Source organism: Anopheles maculipalpis, chromosome 2RL (genome assembly GCF_943734695.1).
Source record: "Anopheles maculipalpis chromosome 2RL, idAnoMacuDA_375_x, whole genome shotgun sequence".
NCBI lineage: Eukaryota > Metazoa > Arthropoda > Insecta > Diptera > Culicidae > Anopheles > Anopheles maculipalpis.
This window is the reverse complement of record NC_064871.1, coordinates 10,073,816-10,091,123: the sequence shown is the minus strand read 5'-3', so window position 1 is coordinate 10,091,123 and position 17,308 is coordinate 10,073,816. Positions and strand designations below refer to the sequence as shown.

The following is a 17,308-nucleotide window of genomic DNA, read 5'->3' as shown; positions in this document are numbered from 1 at the left end:
AGGTGAAACGGAAATGAAACACGAAAAAAAACTAAAAAGAAACTAGAAGTACACTTTTCGTTTTGGAAAACAATATGCAGTGCAGTGGGTGGTGGTTTTGTGTTTTGCACCCTTTCGGTTGAAGGGCTTCTGTTCAACTGATGCTGGAGCGCGTTCTGGATGCGAAAGAATCCTAGGACCGACGACGTCGCCACCGGGATGTGATACCCGCGCGACAAACACACTACGACGCACACCACACGCAGCGGAGCTTTATACACTTACACATACATACACGCACACAGGTTCACGAACGAGCGCGCGAGAACGGGAGTTGTGGAGGGGGCGGGTTGGGGGAGGGTGATACAGAGAGGAACAGCGCGCACACCAAACAACAACCGTACACAACAAACCACCAAGGTATATCCGTGCCGTCCTTTGTAGGCCGCTGCCGTTGATGCTGCGCTCGTGTGTCGCGCTGCTACGTACCGAATCGAAAACTGGCCACCGTTTGCTGCGAGAAAATCGGGCAGCTCGTGCCAGGCATTTGCCAACCGATGCCCGACCGTACGAGCAGCCGAAGTCGGGAAGCTGTCGAACCATCGAGTGGGCGCAGACTCCACAGATGTACCGCTCTCTCTCTCTCTCTAGATTGGGATATCATCATCATCATCATCAGTCAGCCAGCATCTTGCATGTGCTCCTAACAAGTTCCCCCACAATTGTTAGTCCTCTCTGGTTGATGATGGCGTGTGACCTGTCAACGTGCTCAGGAAATTCCTGCCTTATTCGGTTGTGGCACAAGCTACAGTATGAGCAAAACTTACAGGTGCAGTAAGAGAGAAATCAATTCCCACGCAACACACATAGAAACCTGCAAAAAAGACACGGTGAGCAGCATCCCTCAGTCACTATGGAGGACTCTCCCAAACTGTACCAAAATGGCACAGTAATAACTCCAAAAACTGCTCCAAACACGCATACACTTTTATCAGAGCATGTTAAACTGTGTCAGTGCTTCAGTACGGACGGATCTTTCCCCTTTGCACCCGCCTTCGCAACGGCCTAACGAGTCCTGTAAAAGCTCACGAAAATGTTACCTAGACGACAGGGATGAAGAGCATCGGTTGGGACCTGCGCACAGCATCCCGAGATTCCGAGACGCTCTCGGCTGTTTGCTCCGAGATGCAGCGTTTTTGTGTACTCTCTCTCTCTCTCTGCCTCTCTGTATGCTCCACAAGCAGAAAAGGTTGAAAGATCTTCAACTCGTCATCGAAATCATTGCCCTACCGTCATCATCATCGCTAAAGGGTCATCTTTCGGTGTAAAAGCTCCGAAGCAAGACAGTGTCGCTTGGGGTAATCAGTAAGTTCGAATTATCTCCGATCCAAAAACTGGATCACCAACACTAGCGCAGACAACGTCTGCGTTGCACATGACCAAAGCATCAAGGCCGAACTGGCTTTTGACAAGCCAGCATACAGGTGGTGAAGCGGGTTAAGGTATATCTGGTACTTCCCAAGAATTAGGAATTATTTACAATTTTCACGTGATTACGAGCATAACGACAGAGTAAGTCAACAGATTTAACCCGGGCTGATGTCTCCGACAAAGGAAAAAAATGGCAAATTTTGAGCTTTTTTTTCAAAACTATCCGACTTTATGAAATTAAAAATAATACATCCAGCAGCGTTTGCCGTCGGTTCAATCCGAATTGTGAACAGCTGATTGCATAGCTGCAGTCGCACACGTATGCAACGGTGGATACATTTTATTCGATCCACTGCACCGTCCGTCAGTCCAATTCAGCTAAATTGTGACAATCGTAGCCGGAAGCATAGAACTGCCTCCATCCTTCTACCCCTGCGAACCCCCAAAACAATTTCCGGCCCAGTCGTATCGAGCAAAGGTACAATGCTTGGTGCTGATATGCACGTGCGAAACAATACTGCAGTGAACGCGACTGGAACAATGCAGCCGCCTGCTGCTGCCGCTGGCACAAAATAAATTGTGCCCCAAATACCAGCATAAATGGCAGGGAACACACAGGGAGAAAAGCAGCAGCAAAACAAACAAAAATCGAGCAAACAAAACAAATCGGGCGTGTCCTTTCCCCCGGGGACGGAAAAGCAGAAGAAGTTTCCCATTGTCACGTGCGCTTTTGATCGATTAATTGGGTACGATTTAAAGCAGGTACGGCAAGGGAGACTTTTCTTTTTAGAAGAAATGAAGCCAATTGTAAGCCTAATTTTCGATGAAATGTATCTTTTCGCCAAACTTCTGCACTGTGACTATGACACGTATATGCGAATAATTGTCTTCATCTTCAATAAAGATCGTCTTGCTCTTTCGTTTCATCTTTCAATGTGTGGGTGTGTGGTTGTCCCGCTGTAGGCAAGTTTGTTCAACAAAAGGAAGGAAAACAAAACAGCCGAAAGTTATAAGACAAGCTGTCATAACGACACACCTGTACACACATTCTTTCCCAACACATCGCACACATACACACTACACACGTACAAAATCGATAAACAGCCTACCGCAGCACCGAGATGACACAGCGCTGATGGGCCCTTTGAGTGGAATTAAAACAACTAAAGACGGAACGTGATTCAACAGGCACCAACATCACCGACAGCTTCGCCGTGAAATGCTTCATCCTCATGAATCCTTCCTAGTTTGCTTATTACTGCTGCCACAACACCACCGTTGGGCTTCGAGTAATGGAACAGCCTACTAGAGAAAACAGACACCGTCAATCATGTAGCCACAAGCAAACCGAAACCACCGGGAAAAACAGATAAGAAAACGAGAATTACTTTACCTTGCTACCTCTCTTTCTCTCTATCTCAAACAACTTTCCTTTTTACCCCGTCGACGTGTTGTTCCTGGGACTCAGATTTTCTCCAAATGTTGCCCACGTGGTTAGGTAGAGGAAAGCAATAGCAAGAACAACGACAACAGACCCCAAAAATGAAAAAATCCCTTTCTCGCCAGCTCCATTCAAGCCCAGGCCCAGCCCAGCCAAAACTTTGTGCGCTTCGCCCACAACTCGCAACCCACACACCCCTTGCCGACTATCCGCCATTATGCTAAAGAACTTGGAGCTACTGCCACTTTTACTAACGCCAACAATCCATTTATGAAATGAGCGACGTTTGTTCGCCACCTAACGTCACAACATTAAACGAACATTATTATCCTTCATTATGGGGAGTTATTTAAGTCATAATTCTAACCATCCTCTCATCCCAGCCGGTAGTAACGCAACCGTTGCTGGCGAAAGCATGTCAAACCCATAAGCACGCGCGTATCCTTTCGCCGGGACACGCCGACGAATCTGTGCCTCCTTCGCGCTGCAGCGGGCTGCCCGTATTCCACGAAAAGGGACACAAAAATCCATCACGAGCTAGTCAACTCATCCCGGGACTCCTCGGTCGACGACCGGTCGCCGGAAGGATCGAATGGGTGGTTGGAGAGGATTTTAACTCAAACCTGCTTTTTCGTGCATCATCACATCAAGCGCGGCAAGCGCCACCGGTAGCGCCAAACGGATGTGTACTTCGACTTTTTTGATGGTTTTTAAATGATCTACATAGGTTTCGAGCGACGCCCACACACGCGTCATCTACTACCTCAAAAGCACGCATACACTCTCACGTGTTCACCTTACACGGAGCTTCTTCCAAGGCAAGCGAGAAGTCGTTTCGGGATAAGATAATGAGCATTTTTGTGATCGAATTTTTGTGAGGTTACACCGGTTACGCGGTTTCGCTTGCCCATACACCCTTCTTTACAGTAACGTTTTGCCAAACGGTGAGATAAAATGTCAAAACGTCATATAACGAGCAAGACGGCGAAAGGTACCAGGCGCCTCCATCGAGCGCCCCTGTGCGAGGAGGTGCCGTCTGTCTTATCGGCGAACCTTGCATGATATTTTCATTGGGTACATTCTTTAAAGCGTAATTACTGTTTCATAGATTTTGGCCCGTCCGTTCCACACTTTACCGTCCCCCGCATGGTACAGCGCTCCGTGCGTCAACGACCAAAGAATTGTATCATTTCAGCGACATTTGATGCGAGGCATCATGTTTAGGGATTAGAATGTAAAAAAAGCGGGACATTTTTCCAGCACCTCGCACAACAGCAAGCCAGTAAGGCCTGCCCTTCCGGGAGTTGGGATCCGATCAAAAGCTAAGCCATCGTTTAAGCAGACGAAAGGGCATGGTGATCGGGTGCACATCAGAAGCCGTGCGACCGTTTTGGGCGTAACACCTTCCATTTCCCATTTTCGCACCGAGCCACTTTGCTTTCGCATTTTACGACCACCGAATCTTTCATCTCCTTCGCCCACTGCTAAGCCGAAGCAGTTTACAAGACATCTTAAGTGCTCGAATTTGTTGCGCAACCAAAACCATTATAAACTGATTGAAATTTAATGAAGTCTAAACAAACTACGAACCATCACCCCCTTTTCGTTCACGCGCCCGAGCAAAAAACCTAGATCCCGGCAAGAAGGGAGGCCAGCATTTCGGGCAAAATGTAGCACCACTCCGCGGTTGTTCGCTTTGATGTTTGCTGAGTGAATGCCAAGCCAATCGCACAAATTTGCAAGCGATCCTCAAATGTTGAGCTTTTTATTTTGTTTTCTTTGTCGGATGTTGGTTGCCGTGAACGTCTTTGGCCCAATTTAAAATGTTGTTTGTACATATCTTTAATCCGACACCCATCTCCACAACCAGAGCTTCCGACCCAAGGGCGTTCGCAGAACGGGCAAGTACAAAATTTAGTAATTGAGGTTATTAGATTAATTACAGAAATGGCGTGTGGCACTAGCTGTTTGTATGCTTCTTGTATGTTCATCGGTAGCATGAGGTTTGTCAATGACACATCTCACGTTGGTATGTTGTTGAAGAATGTTAATTGCACAATTTTGCGACATTTTCGACAATTATTCGTTGAGGTTATTCATTTTTCTCTATTTTTTTGTTGGCAATAATTTCGCAAAACAACAACATTCTGTTCTTTTACTCTCTTTTATGATTTGTTAATCAAATTTGAACAAACACTTTAAGAAATTTAAGGATACAACGAAACGTTTGCATCCACAATCAAACAATAACATGTATAATTTATTCATCTTTTCATTTAACCAAAACCAACAAAAAGTGCTCCAAAACAAGCTGCCAACTGAAATACAAACTTGCCACATAATGCAACCTAGCACCCTCATTCAACACATCACACACCACATAAACTACATCCGCGCGAGGGAATGTGTATGCTCCCGCTCATAAACATGTGTTTATGTCCCATTCAGACAATTCGTCGTAAAACTGACGCATTAAGCGCGGTTTTTAGCTAGCCTTTAGGCAAATTGCAACTGCATGCTCTAGAGAACGGTCTATCCATGTCAGCAGCAGCAGCAGCAGCAGACGACCAACAGTTCTGGATGGTGTCCAGCACAACCCAACTCGTACGAATAACAACAGCACCAACGCTAACACGACCAAGGGTACAAGTTTGAAGTGGGCCAATCTGAGAACGAACGCCTTTTTTTTGCCACCCCCTGGGACAAATGGCTGACTAGTATTTCCGAGAACAAAACGAAAGAATGCTCCTTCAAATGAGCCATATAGCATTACTTAAGGGCTGCTACTGGTGCTACCTTTTGCAGCATTCCCTAAATGAAAGCCACTTGTGTGTTATGTGGCAGAGCGTCCACTGCTTAGTTCAGATATTTAATTAGACAATACTGAGAGATGCTAAAACTGTTCCGGCAGGTACTACAGCTACACCAGAATGATGTGTTGAATTGCGAAATAAACACAGGAACAACAACAATAATTCTCTTCATTTGGAACAGAAGTAGTAAAGCCCTATGTACTTGTACCGAAAAAAGCCTCTCAAAAGGCTTTTCTTCCCCAAAAACGGTTGCAGATGTGAGAATGCAAAAGAACAATCCGAAAAAAATAGTTTTGATAAAAAAATAAACATCAGAATGAGAATCATCTTTCGAGGAAATAAATACCTGGCTGCAGAGATGTCTGAGATCTGTTTCAAGATTCATGTCCATGTCTGGAGTTTGCGTACTCTTACCTGCAATTGAGAAGAAGATAAAAGGGACATACATAAAGCAAATGACATAAAGGATTATTGTCTACATTATTAAAACGATACGAGTGCAATGCACAGCAAAGGCTTGAGCGAAGATGTACAGTGATATTACGAGTAAGATCAATTTTAAAACACCAATGCAGCTGTCCGCTTGTTGTCAGTTTTATCAAGAAGAGCGCAGCAAGTTGCTTTCACATGCCTTATGTGCCGTTTTTGTGACTGAAGATGTCGGCGCTTGGCGTTGCTGATTTGAATGGCACGTCTTTGCACAGTGAACATTCCTTCAACAGGACGTTCAAGGTTCCAACTCCAGGATTTGATCTCATTCTAATAATACGTTGAAAGAAAACAGCTTCTAAACCATTTCAACATAACCAACTACAACCATCAATTCTAGTGCATCCGGGCATCCATAATCTCAGTTCGTGCGGGCTAGCTAGCCATGTAGCTTCCCAGCAGAAAAAAAAGGAAATACCGGTCAAATCTCGGTTCGACAAGCTGCTCAAGCACAGTGATGGATCCGGGTTCTTCAATTTTATTGCTTCAAATTGTTGTTCCCAGTGGTGAGCGTTGCAATCCATCTGCTTCCTCTCGAACGAGCGAGATTTATTATTGTAACAATGTAAAACGGACAAAAGCGTGTATAGCCAAACCCGCATCTAGGAACACGATCTGGGCAACCGACGAGCGAAAAAGGAAGGAACAGAAGCGAAAAAAAAAAGAACGACCTTGTTCAGCTAGATAAAGCTTCTTCGATTTGCCTTCCCAAAGTCGCAATACTAGTAGCAAGCTAAGAAGAAAACAAATAGAAACGAGAGAGAAAAATTGGATTCCATCTTTGCAACTATCCCACCCCAACCCAGAGCGAAACGCACGCAAAACTTCACCAGTGGCTCAGGAGACGCTTGAACAAAACGAAAATCCCTCCATCGCACAACAACGATGTTCGTTCGAATTCACTTGTGCGTTGAGTCAAGCAACGGACTATTGACTGTTACCACTACTGCCCACTTGCTTGCATTTTTCTCGATTAGGATGATTTTGAAATGGAACGCTTCTTGGCACGCTCCCACACTCCGCACTTTTCAAGTGTTTGTGTTTTTAGTTCGATACTGTCCAATGTTTTGCTCGTCCGCTTTTTTTTGTGGATATCAATTTAATTCTCCTTCAGTGTGGCTCCTCATGTTCAATGGAACCGTTTAGTTTTCCTTGATTTGCCTTTCTTCGTTTAATCCAAGTATTATAGCAGGTAGCTACGCTTAAAATAAATTTCATACTACATTTTGCATTGTTGGGTACTAAGCATTGCAAATAAATCTAATGCAAAACATTTGAATTGTGATATAGCTTTTCTTGTATGTTCTCAGTAAATACTGCACGTTGAACACAGAAAAGAGGACCACTGATCATTTGAAGTAGTGGGTTTCGATGTTTTGCAGCTGAATCGCTATACAAATGTTTACAAAGAGTAGAGCGTTGTTTTGACCCCTACTTGGATGTAAAATTGAATGGGAAAGTACTACGTCGTAAACTTAAGTAGACCTTACCCCTAGTTTAAAGTTTTTTCTCCTTACAAATTTTATGGAAAAGGATGACGCCGTAGACAATAGAAAACTTTACTGGAATGTGCAGTTTCTCCGTATTCATGATATCTAAAATGGTTCTCCAAAATCACACATCAATATTACAAGCCTTTCAGATTAATTATGTAGCGGTCATTGCGCTGGTTTTTATGATTGCAAAAAAGTTTTAAAAAAATACGGTTGCGATTATTACTGCTATAAAATGATTGAAAAAAGCGTCGAGAGCCACAAACGGTTACAGGTGATCAAGATACAGTGGCCTTATCTGAAGAGACGCCCGTCGAAAAAATGTAACGATTGCGCCGCAAACGTCAAGCCGAGTATAGGTATAGAAGATGTATTGCTTCTACGATGACTAACTTTACAGTCTTATATGTTCCTGGGAGGACTAACACCAACGAAGTGCTGTCCACTGTCCAGTACAGACTCAGTATTCAACTACTTTTATGACAACGTTGGAAGGCGGATCACCTTTGGGAGATGTTCATTTTGAATACCATCACAGCTGCGTCAACTGTTCGCTCTCATTCTTTCGGAAGGAATGCCTTCAAATCCTCACCGCCTTTAGGACGCGTACGTGGACGATCTTTGCGAAGATTTTCACCGCAACCATCGAGATCGATACACTACAGAGGAGTCAAGTTGAAATCAGCATTTTACATCTTTTCGACCATCGATCAGTATCTTCGCGGAACGATTCCCAACAAAAACGCTTGCCACTTTGCCTGGAATGCCTCAACTCTCAAATTATTAGCCAGTCAAATTTGAATATGAATATGCATCCCGGAAAAGCGTACACCCTGGTGTAAAGATAAACCACGAAGTTTTGTAGCATAGTCGGAGTTACGTTGCGCACCCCTGTAACCAGTCCAACTGACTAATATAAAATCAAACATCATTCTGTGGCTTGCTATCGGCAGGAATAGAAAACTACAAATACATAGAAATGAACACTAAGCAGATATTTTTCCTTGAAATTCCCCCAGCAAAATTTGGCTTTTTGTATCCTCGTTTGTATTAGGAGCTTTCCAGTTCATTCGCCACTCATGTTCCAGTTCCAGTTAGTCCATAAACCAAAAACCCATCGAACCAATTGGTCTGCTGTTCAAGAAATGAAATTACTACTTTAGAATCATTCCATACATACACTGCTGGTGAAAATGCATACATACGTACTACACTCTATGATCAATGAAGTGAACTAACTCCTGCCCATAAGGCCCCCTCTCACTACTCAGTCCACACTCTTCTCTTTAGTTAGTTAGTTAACTGAAATTCAAAATGGTAGCAACTGTAACCACCTCGTTGCCGTCTCAAAGCAGCTCAAATATTAATCATGAAATTTTGCCAATTTACTTGCGGCTTTCCATTAATAATGAACTGCTGTGCATAATAAATCAATGCATCTCGTTAGTACCGATGTACGCTGTTGCGAAGGCGGCTAGTATAGACTCAAGCGAAGCAAAACACATTTGGTGCAATTGCACATCCATCAATGCTTCCAGCGTGACGGTGCCAGCCAGCTGACCCCAGCAATATGAACCAAACATCGGTGTTGGGCGGCAACACGAAGCTCTAAATAAACGTAAGTCGGTTTATGGTGGTTTTGTTCTTTTGCAAATGTTTCCTCCTGTTGCATCAAAAGGTGCAAAAATGAAATTATGGTCTAATAATCATGTCCATACCCAGCCAATGCTCCACTGAAAACTACGCATAATATAATTAACATAAACATCTCAACGAGAAAACTATTACTACTTTTAATTAACCATTCTCCATGATCTTTTTCATGGAAAATTACTGTAACTAGGCAGAACGAATACGCAGACCTCAACCATTTCCTAACACAGAGCAACTTTTTCCTTTCAACAGGATGCTGAATAATGTATCTCAGTTCAACATTGTTTCCGTTTCTGCATCAACTCAATCTTAAAAATAAAAAAGAAAGCATCAACCCCTCCAGAACGGGACACATATAATTACAAAATCGGAAAGCAATACCACCCAACAGATGTGACCGGTACGTCATCAGCACCATTCGACCGCACCATGCTCCTTCCCTAAATGTCAAGCAAAAGGGAAAGCTCAAACGCCACACGATCAAGATGCTTACTGCGCCCTGCGCCACACACTATACTGGCATGTGTTCTGGCATAACTAATTTCATATTTAATTTCACATCACAAAGTTTAACCCGTACGTCTGAGGTTGCCATTCAACAACTATTGCCGTGCGGCTGTTCCGCGTACTTACTTTTTAATCTGCCACTTTTCGTCCTGAATCCATCCATGGCAGGAAAACTTTCCCTCAGCAGGAATATGCTGATGTGACATGATACGAAACGCAAGAAATTGTTTGCATACATATCCGTGCACATAGTAACGAGCTTAAGAGCGAATGCCGAAAACCACACGGAGCGGTTGTCATCGTGACGAGTGTTTTGGGCTGAGTATGCGCCCGTCGCAGCAACGAGGCATTGGGGTGTGACGAGCACCAAGGTAATCCGGGAAAACTTTCCAAATACTAATCTAGTCTTTGATTTCTGTGTTGCCGCCACATATTCTTACCGAAGTGTTTATAGTTTTACGGAAGAATTTCACAACTTTTTCGTCAATTTTACAAACTGCACTGTGAGGCACTGTAAAGCATGATACTTTAATGAATGCAACTTGACTTTTTCGGTGCGACTTTAACCGAATCGAGTGCTGATGCGCTGGAGCGTAGCTTCATCTTGCTCATCGCTACCAATTTACCGAGAAAAGGAACAATATTCAAATGTAACCCCATTTCACTGTTATTTCATCATCATCGTCACACCATCATCAACACCTTTGAGCGTTCCATCCGAGCGTTCCCGTCCCAAAACATCTTATTATTTTCTTCCAACACCGAACCGGTACACCACGAAATCCACAATAAAATTATGCATCCCGTACCCAGTGTACCCCGTTTTGCCGCACTGCCTGCCCGGCTACGTCTTTGCTTCGGGTGCGAAATAAAGTTCATCCGAGCAAACGTGTTTTGCAGCAGTGCATGCTCAGCTGGAAAAAGGCTATTCCATCGAAAATCGTCACCACTTCGTAGCATTAGTCCGTACGGGGGTTTCATCTTCTGTCCAGATGAAGCAAACGACACACCACCCAACGGACAGCACCACACTGCTGGCCATGCAATCGATGTGGTGGTGTGGTTTGCTGTCTATTGGCCTCCCATCTAGTCAAGCTACTCTCACGGTTTACCGTTTCACATAGAAATTGGCATATTTTTCCTGTCCTGTCCGAGGTCAAACCGTTACCGTTTGTGATAGTTCATCGTACTGATAGCTCGGAATAGCTCAGATACCTGGCTAGAGAAAATAGAAGAAAATCTAAATAAAAAACCCCCCCTCTCTAACCATAGGAAAGGAACCACACATACTTTCGAAGCAGTCACATAGTTAAAGTTTGCAAAGAAAAAAGCATAACTTATGCTTTCATTCAAGCATGAATCGTTGTGACAAAAAACAGCAATCAGAAAGATACGGGCACGGGCAATCGTACCGTGAAAATTATACCGTATTTTGATCAACTGTTATTGCAGTCGATTTTACATCTGTTAACATATTCATTATGCAATATCAAACATGTTTGCCAACTTCTCCGGATGACTCTTTGCCGATCCGATTCTTAGCTAATCGTGTCCTCCTCTGATTCTTCTCAATCGAAACCAGTACGTGCAATCGGTAGACTCATCATTGCATTTATTTAAATCATAAATAAACACATGGTTGTGCTTGGATGCACGAATGGAGATATTGCAACTCCAACATCCAAAGCACGATAGCTGCTTTGGACCTTCGCCCATAGCAAACACGTACCAGTAGCACACACATACACATGTATCGCAACCCAGTTGCATGACAGATACATGTGAAAAGGAAATTAGATACACCTCCCTAAATCGATGACACTTTCTGCACCCCCCGTTCCCCGTTCCGGTCTGGGACAAAGGGAGTGAATGTAAAACTGACAGTTGCACCTGTTGACAGTTGAACGCTGGTATTGTAGCCGAGGGTTTTACTCGACAGGTGCTAACATTGTACTAGTTTTGCGGTTAGGAGTTGTGTGTATGCTTTTTCATCACCTATAGCAATGAATGGTTTGTTGTATGAAAAGCTTGCACTACCACCAGAAAACGGATCGGTTGTCTAGAAGGTGCGATACAACGGTGGCAACTCCATAGAAACAAAAGCCAGGTAAATGTTATTAGAGTCAAAATTATAAATTGATCAACTGCCAACTTTTGCTTTGTGTTTCCGTTGGTATTAGACATCTGTCAAAGTGCTAAAGTATGTTTAATTAATTTAAAACACATGAGAGATTGAAAACAAATATTTCATTTTGTGTATGTGAGTTGACCCGACTGTATTATTACTTAAAACATATTTATACGAGGCCAATTTGGAACTACGATTTGAATAAAGCCTCAAAATAATCCTCAGTTCTAACAATTACATCTTCATTGGGATCGAATTTCTTTCCAGTGAGCATTGTCGAGAGAGTATGACAATGAGAATGGTATCGCGATGACCAAGCTCATAAAACAATTTCTTGGAAGGTAATATTGTATCGTCTGTCAAAAATATTGACAGACGATGGTGCCAGACCGTATGCGGTATCGATTATGCCTGCAACAGTCATAGCCCACAAAGCGGTTGTAGCGCCTGATAAGTACATGTGTATCGTCTAAAGATCTAGATACAGAAGAGTCCCATAAAATCCATGACTTGATCTTCAAAAACTAGTAACCTGACATCAGTAAAATTCAAACAGATAGCTTTTGAAGGTTGAAACTAACCTCAAATTATATGGACTAAATTTTTATTGGCACCATCTTTATGTCAGAAGAGTGAAAAGACTTATCTACCTACCTGTTAAAATAGCTTCACAAACTGTTATCTCTATCTACGACTGAGACTTGAGTGTTTTACAATCACCCACACTACACAAGTTCCGAGCATATGTAAGGTTCCCTTCTAACCTCACTGCAATAGAACCCGACCATTTTCTTTCAATCGACATCACCTTTTCAATGCATAAAGGATTATTTTTACTGATGTTTTTCTAACCCCTAACAAAGTGTTTTTTCCCACCGGTCAAAGATATCGCCAACCCACACGAAGGCAGGGGGAGGGAGGTGGCAAATTATAATCCACCAGCACACAAATACCTTTGCAACAACATAAGCTACATGGGGAGAGTAAATTAATTACAATGACTATCGATATCAATTCTCCAACACATAACAATACCCCGTGACCCACTGCCTCCCACCGTTCGGGGACAGTACTCTACGGTAACAGTTACTTTGGTATTACTTCTATACGTCCCACCAACCAAACTCTACGCAGTGAGAGCTTATCCCTTAATGAAATCTCCTTTACGAGTGCATCGTACTCACTTTCCCTTACCTGGCTCTATCTCTCTCGCTCTCTCTTCCCAAGGCGCACACACACACCCACGCACCTCTGTATGAAAATTTCGTTCGCAAACGAGCCACTTAAAACTTACACCAACCAATTCCACTTATCCCGGATGATAACACAGGAGCGAAAGCCAGCACAGCCCAACGTCTTCAGCCCAACTGTTCGTGAAGAGGCTCTCTGGCTGGCATTCGATAGCATGCGACCCTTTTTTTTTGCTGTTGTTGTAGTCGAGCCCCACATCCAAACCATCCACCATGTCAGGGTTTTTGGGGGCGCACCGTTCAGCGCGACCATGACACGAAGAGTTTCAACCCGCACGGCGACTTAAAATCCACCCTTCACTGCAAAAGTAGATTATCATCAATTTTCTCTTTACGCCACATCTTGCGATAAGGGATGAATACTCGCGGTGTTGTATAAAAGTGAAAGTGTTCTTCCCCAATGCCGGGTGAAGTCGCGTTTACGGGCAATGGGATGATTTTAAGTATCATTCGGTTTTGGGTGAAAAAAAAAAATATTACGTCCAAGGTTCTTGCGCTTCCAAACGCTTCGCTTTGCGGCGCGTATGCGTTCGATCGGATAGAACATTCAACAGGAAGGTAAGGACGTTTTTCACGGATAAGTGAAAAAAAAGCCTCCCCAATCACTCGAAGCAGTACAACAGTTCCTCACCTACGGCTGCTACCTGATACTACTGCTCAAAGGATAACTCAGCCGGCCGGTCGGCCAACTGATGGCTCCTTTCAAGATGAAGCATAAACAGCCGGAATTAACTTTAACTGTTTGTCAACTAATTAAAGCTAATGGTGGATGATTATCATAAGCCATTTCGTTGAACGGTTCAAAGCCTCAAACATCAGCCACGCGCTCGAACAACCCGAGGCCGAGTCCAACTCTTCCCCCAATCGACATCACTTTATCAACCCCCCCTCCCCCCCCCCCCCCCCCCGTCAAGGCACATACTGCTAAGCACACCATTCGATAAGAAAATTGATTAAACTTTGACCGACCTACATGGGTGGCGCGCGTTGTGCTTTTTTGGGCAGCAAAGCAACGGGGTTTTGCGCTAATTTAAACGCAAAATATTACCTGTTAGTTAGCATTTATGGAACACCATCGCACCCGTGTTTCGGCTGAAAACTGTCAACCCACCCAGCGCACCGATTAATGACCCCCCCTCCCCCATTTTCAGTGAGACCAGTCTCCCGGTGCTTCGTCAGACTGGTTCGTCAGTTTAATGGACAGAAAATTGGTTCGGGAACGTTGGGCACCGGTTTCGTTTCGTGGATAAATAATTTTCCACCTCTCCTTCTCGTCGGATTTTCTACCCGACCAACCAACCAAGGACCGGTGTTTTGTTACACACCGGGACACGTTGCTTCAAATTGCTACGCCACCGTAACTGTTGGTTGAAATTCGAAGCTGGTTGGGCAAAGTTTTTATTGAAATTTGAATTTTTAATTTGTTTCGATCGTAAAGCAATAGCACCTCCCGGAACAGGTCCTTTGAATCTGAATTTTCGAACACACCGGGAAATGGGAGCTGTTATTAAAGTGTAAGATGATTTGTTCAATAAAGTTAATGCTTTCATAACGTTTCAGGTGGAAGATGATGGGCGGCTTCCATAAACTAGAAACAGCGCAAGAATGGGTTGCAAATTTCAGGCGACGGCGTTATTGAAGCACAAATCGCACTCCAAACTAATAGAAGTCACGCTCGGACCAAGCATGAGTTTTAAAGGGTTTTTTTTCTTCAGATTAGAACTTTAAGATGTTTTGTTCTCTAAAACTAGCCACAGCTGGTGCGCTGTTTGACAATTGAAAAGGAATTGGAGGAAACCGATTCCTCCGCTGGAACTGACACAGATGTCAACACTTAAGCGACGTCCTCAGGCTTCCTAAGCATATCGATAAATGATAGTATTATGCAGAGTTGTTTAAAAAAAGCACAGTATATATTTATATTTTGGCGCAAAAAAAACAAATTATTATTACTCAACCAAAATCAGTTGATGATCAAAATCTGGTTGTCAATTGCTGTGTATCACAAAAAATAGTGTTTTTCCAAAAACGAATAGCATTGGAGAGTCGAAAATTATTATTCAAATTCTTAGGATCGAATCTCACCACTTCACGGATGCACCGGGAAGGTTAATGCGATCTTAAGGCAGCCTTAACGCGATCTTAACGTGGTCTCAAGGCAATCTTAAAACGGTTTTATGTGGATCTTAAGACGGCCTTAACACTTTCCTAAGGCAGTCGTAATGAAGTCTTAAAGCGATCTTAAGACAGTCTTAATGCGGCATTCTAGACTGATTTTTTTAAATTAAATTCCACAATCAAAATATTTTGTTATTTATTATTGATTATGACTGTACATTCAATTGTGAGAATTTTATGCTATGATAAGAATAAGACAGCAAATGATTTTTTTGTGTCCTGTCATATTTTTTTTACCAAAATTACGTTCTTAACGCAATCTGAAGGCAATGTTAAAAGGGCCTGAAGACGTTCTCTGAAAATCAAGTGTGAAAAACAACCCAATCTGATTGAAAAGGTAATCAATTTCTTTCTATAAAGCAATGATAACTGTAAAACACTGTAACAAATGAGTTTCGGTACAACGAATTGTTCTAGATTACCTAAAAACCCAAAGACAATGCCACCCGAAAATATATCAACCCGTTCCAATGTGTAATTATTTCATTTTTTTTAGTTTAATCTTACAAATAGCTGTTAAAATACTCGAACAAATTACATTTTACTAAAAGAGTTGAAAAAAGACCGCAACAAACAACGTAACAATTTCCAAACCTCGATCGCAAGCTGATGAATTGCCAACTCATAGCACTTTGTAACAAAAACCCACTGGCAAAACATCACCAAACGTAACCACCCAAGCTTTTTTGTGTGTAATTTTCAAACGAATTTCAGTGCTTTGAAGCGCAATGGCAGATTATAGGTAGGGTGGTGGTGTCGAGTCGTCAGCAACAATATAACTTATTGCTAACGTTTCATGTTCACGATCTGACGCTGTACAGTACACGCACCGCCAATTACTCGGCTTTACCCGAAAAAGGTTCAACACCAATGGCAACACCAATTGACCGGCACATATCGCTACCCATTTTGTCGATTCTAATTTAACTACTTTCTACACCACGTTTCCCCGGGTGTTTTCAATGTTTTCCATTCGCACGATCTCTCTTACCCTAGTCCACACTACTCGTTAAATGGATTTATGGCAAGCCAAGTACAAAAGCTCCAAATAAGTTTGGCAAGATGACAGCACCGTGCACATTAGCGCATTGGCACTGCCACTACACACTGTCCCGCTTGGTTTGACAAATGTTGACTGTTGTTTTATGATGATGGTTTAATATTTCATAACACGATTTAATCAAAATCGCACAACTCTGAAAAAGCAACCGAAAGGCGGCGCATCACTCCGAGAATCGCACATTAATAGTGGACTAAAGCGCGAGGTCACCACCGTTACCAACGTGATAAGGTTTGCAACAATTCTCATCCCGCAGCTAGTGTGTTGACAGGCGCGTTTGCAATGGAGATGATATCCTGTTCCAATGCACATTTAATGCGCATCCATATGATTAGAGTAAACGACCTGGATGAGCGCCGAAGGACAAAAGCGGAATAAACTAATAAAGCAAAAATGATAGATAAACGAGCGGCAACAGTACGGCTCGGGGAGAGTTGCAGAATGCTATTCCTGGAGCGATAAAAAAAAACACGGATGATGGACAAAAACATGTTTCCATGACCTGAATATCGCAACACTGACACAACATTCACAAAGCAATGCATGGAAAGTAAAGTTTGTTCAATCGTAATTACAACATTTAATTTTGCGGGATTCTAAACGTGCGAAGGGAGGGGGGGGGAAGGGGGGGGGGGCAAGCAAAATCTCTGACAAACGCTGAGTTGACGTTGCGGTTTGTAATTATGGTGTAATTAGGTGATCGGGTTTTGCAGTTAAGTTTTGCAGGTCAACCTTAACAAATCATCAGAAATAGAAACAATTTATACTAATTGATAGCTGAAGTGACAAACCAATTACGGTGGCATTGGCACATTGTGACCAGAAAACCCTGTACTGCTTTTGTTCCTTTTTGGGGATTAAGAACTAATTTATCAACAAATCAAAC

At 43.0% G+C, this 17,308-nt stretch overlaps 2 protein-coding genes across 10 annotated transcripts in view; both read right to left on the bottom strand.

Annotated features, from left to right (window-relative positions):
* Positions 1 to 17,308, bottom strand: part of LOC126559365 (AP-2 complex subunit sigma) — a 576,875-nt gene that overhangs the window by 110,884 nt on the left and 448,683 nt on the right. The gene's annotated exons all lie outside the window — the stretch shown is intronic.
* Positions 1 to 17,308, bottom strand: part of LOC126556989 (peripheral plasma membrane protein CASK) — a 210,257-nt gene that overhangs the window by 106,278 nt on the left and 86,671 nt on the right. Inside the window, exon 9 of one of the 8 annotated variants that reach the window (XM_050212601.1) lies at positions 6,011 to 6,078. The exons of the other annotated variants lie outside the window; for them this stretch is intronic. Within the exon in view, the coding sequence (XP_050068558.1) occupies positions 6,011 to 6,078 (68 nt within the window). The remainder of the gene's footprint in view (positions 1 to 6,010; positions 6,079 to 17,308) is intronic. 8 annotated transcript variants of the gene reach the window in all.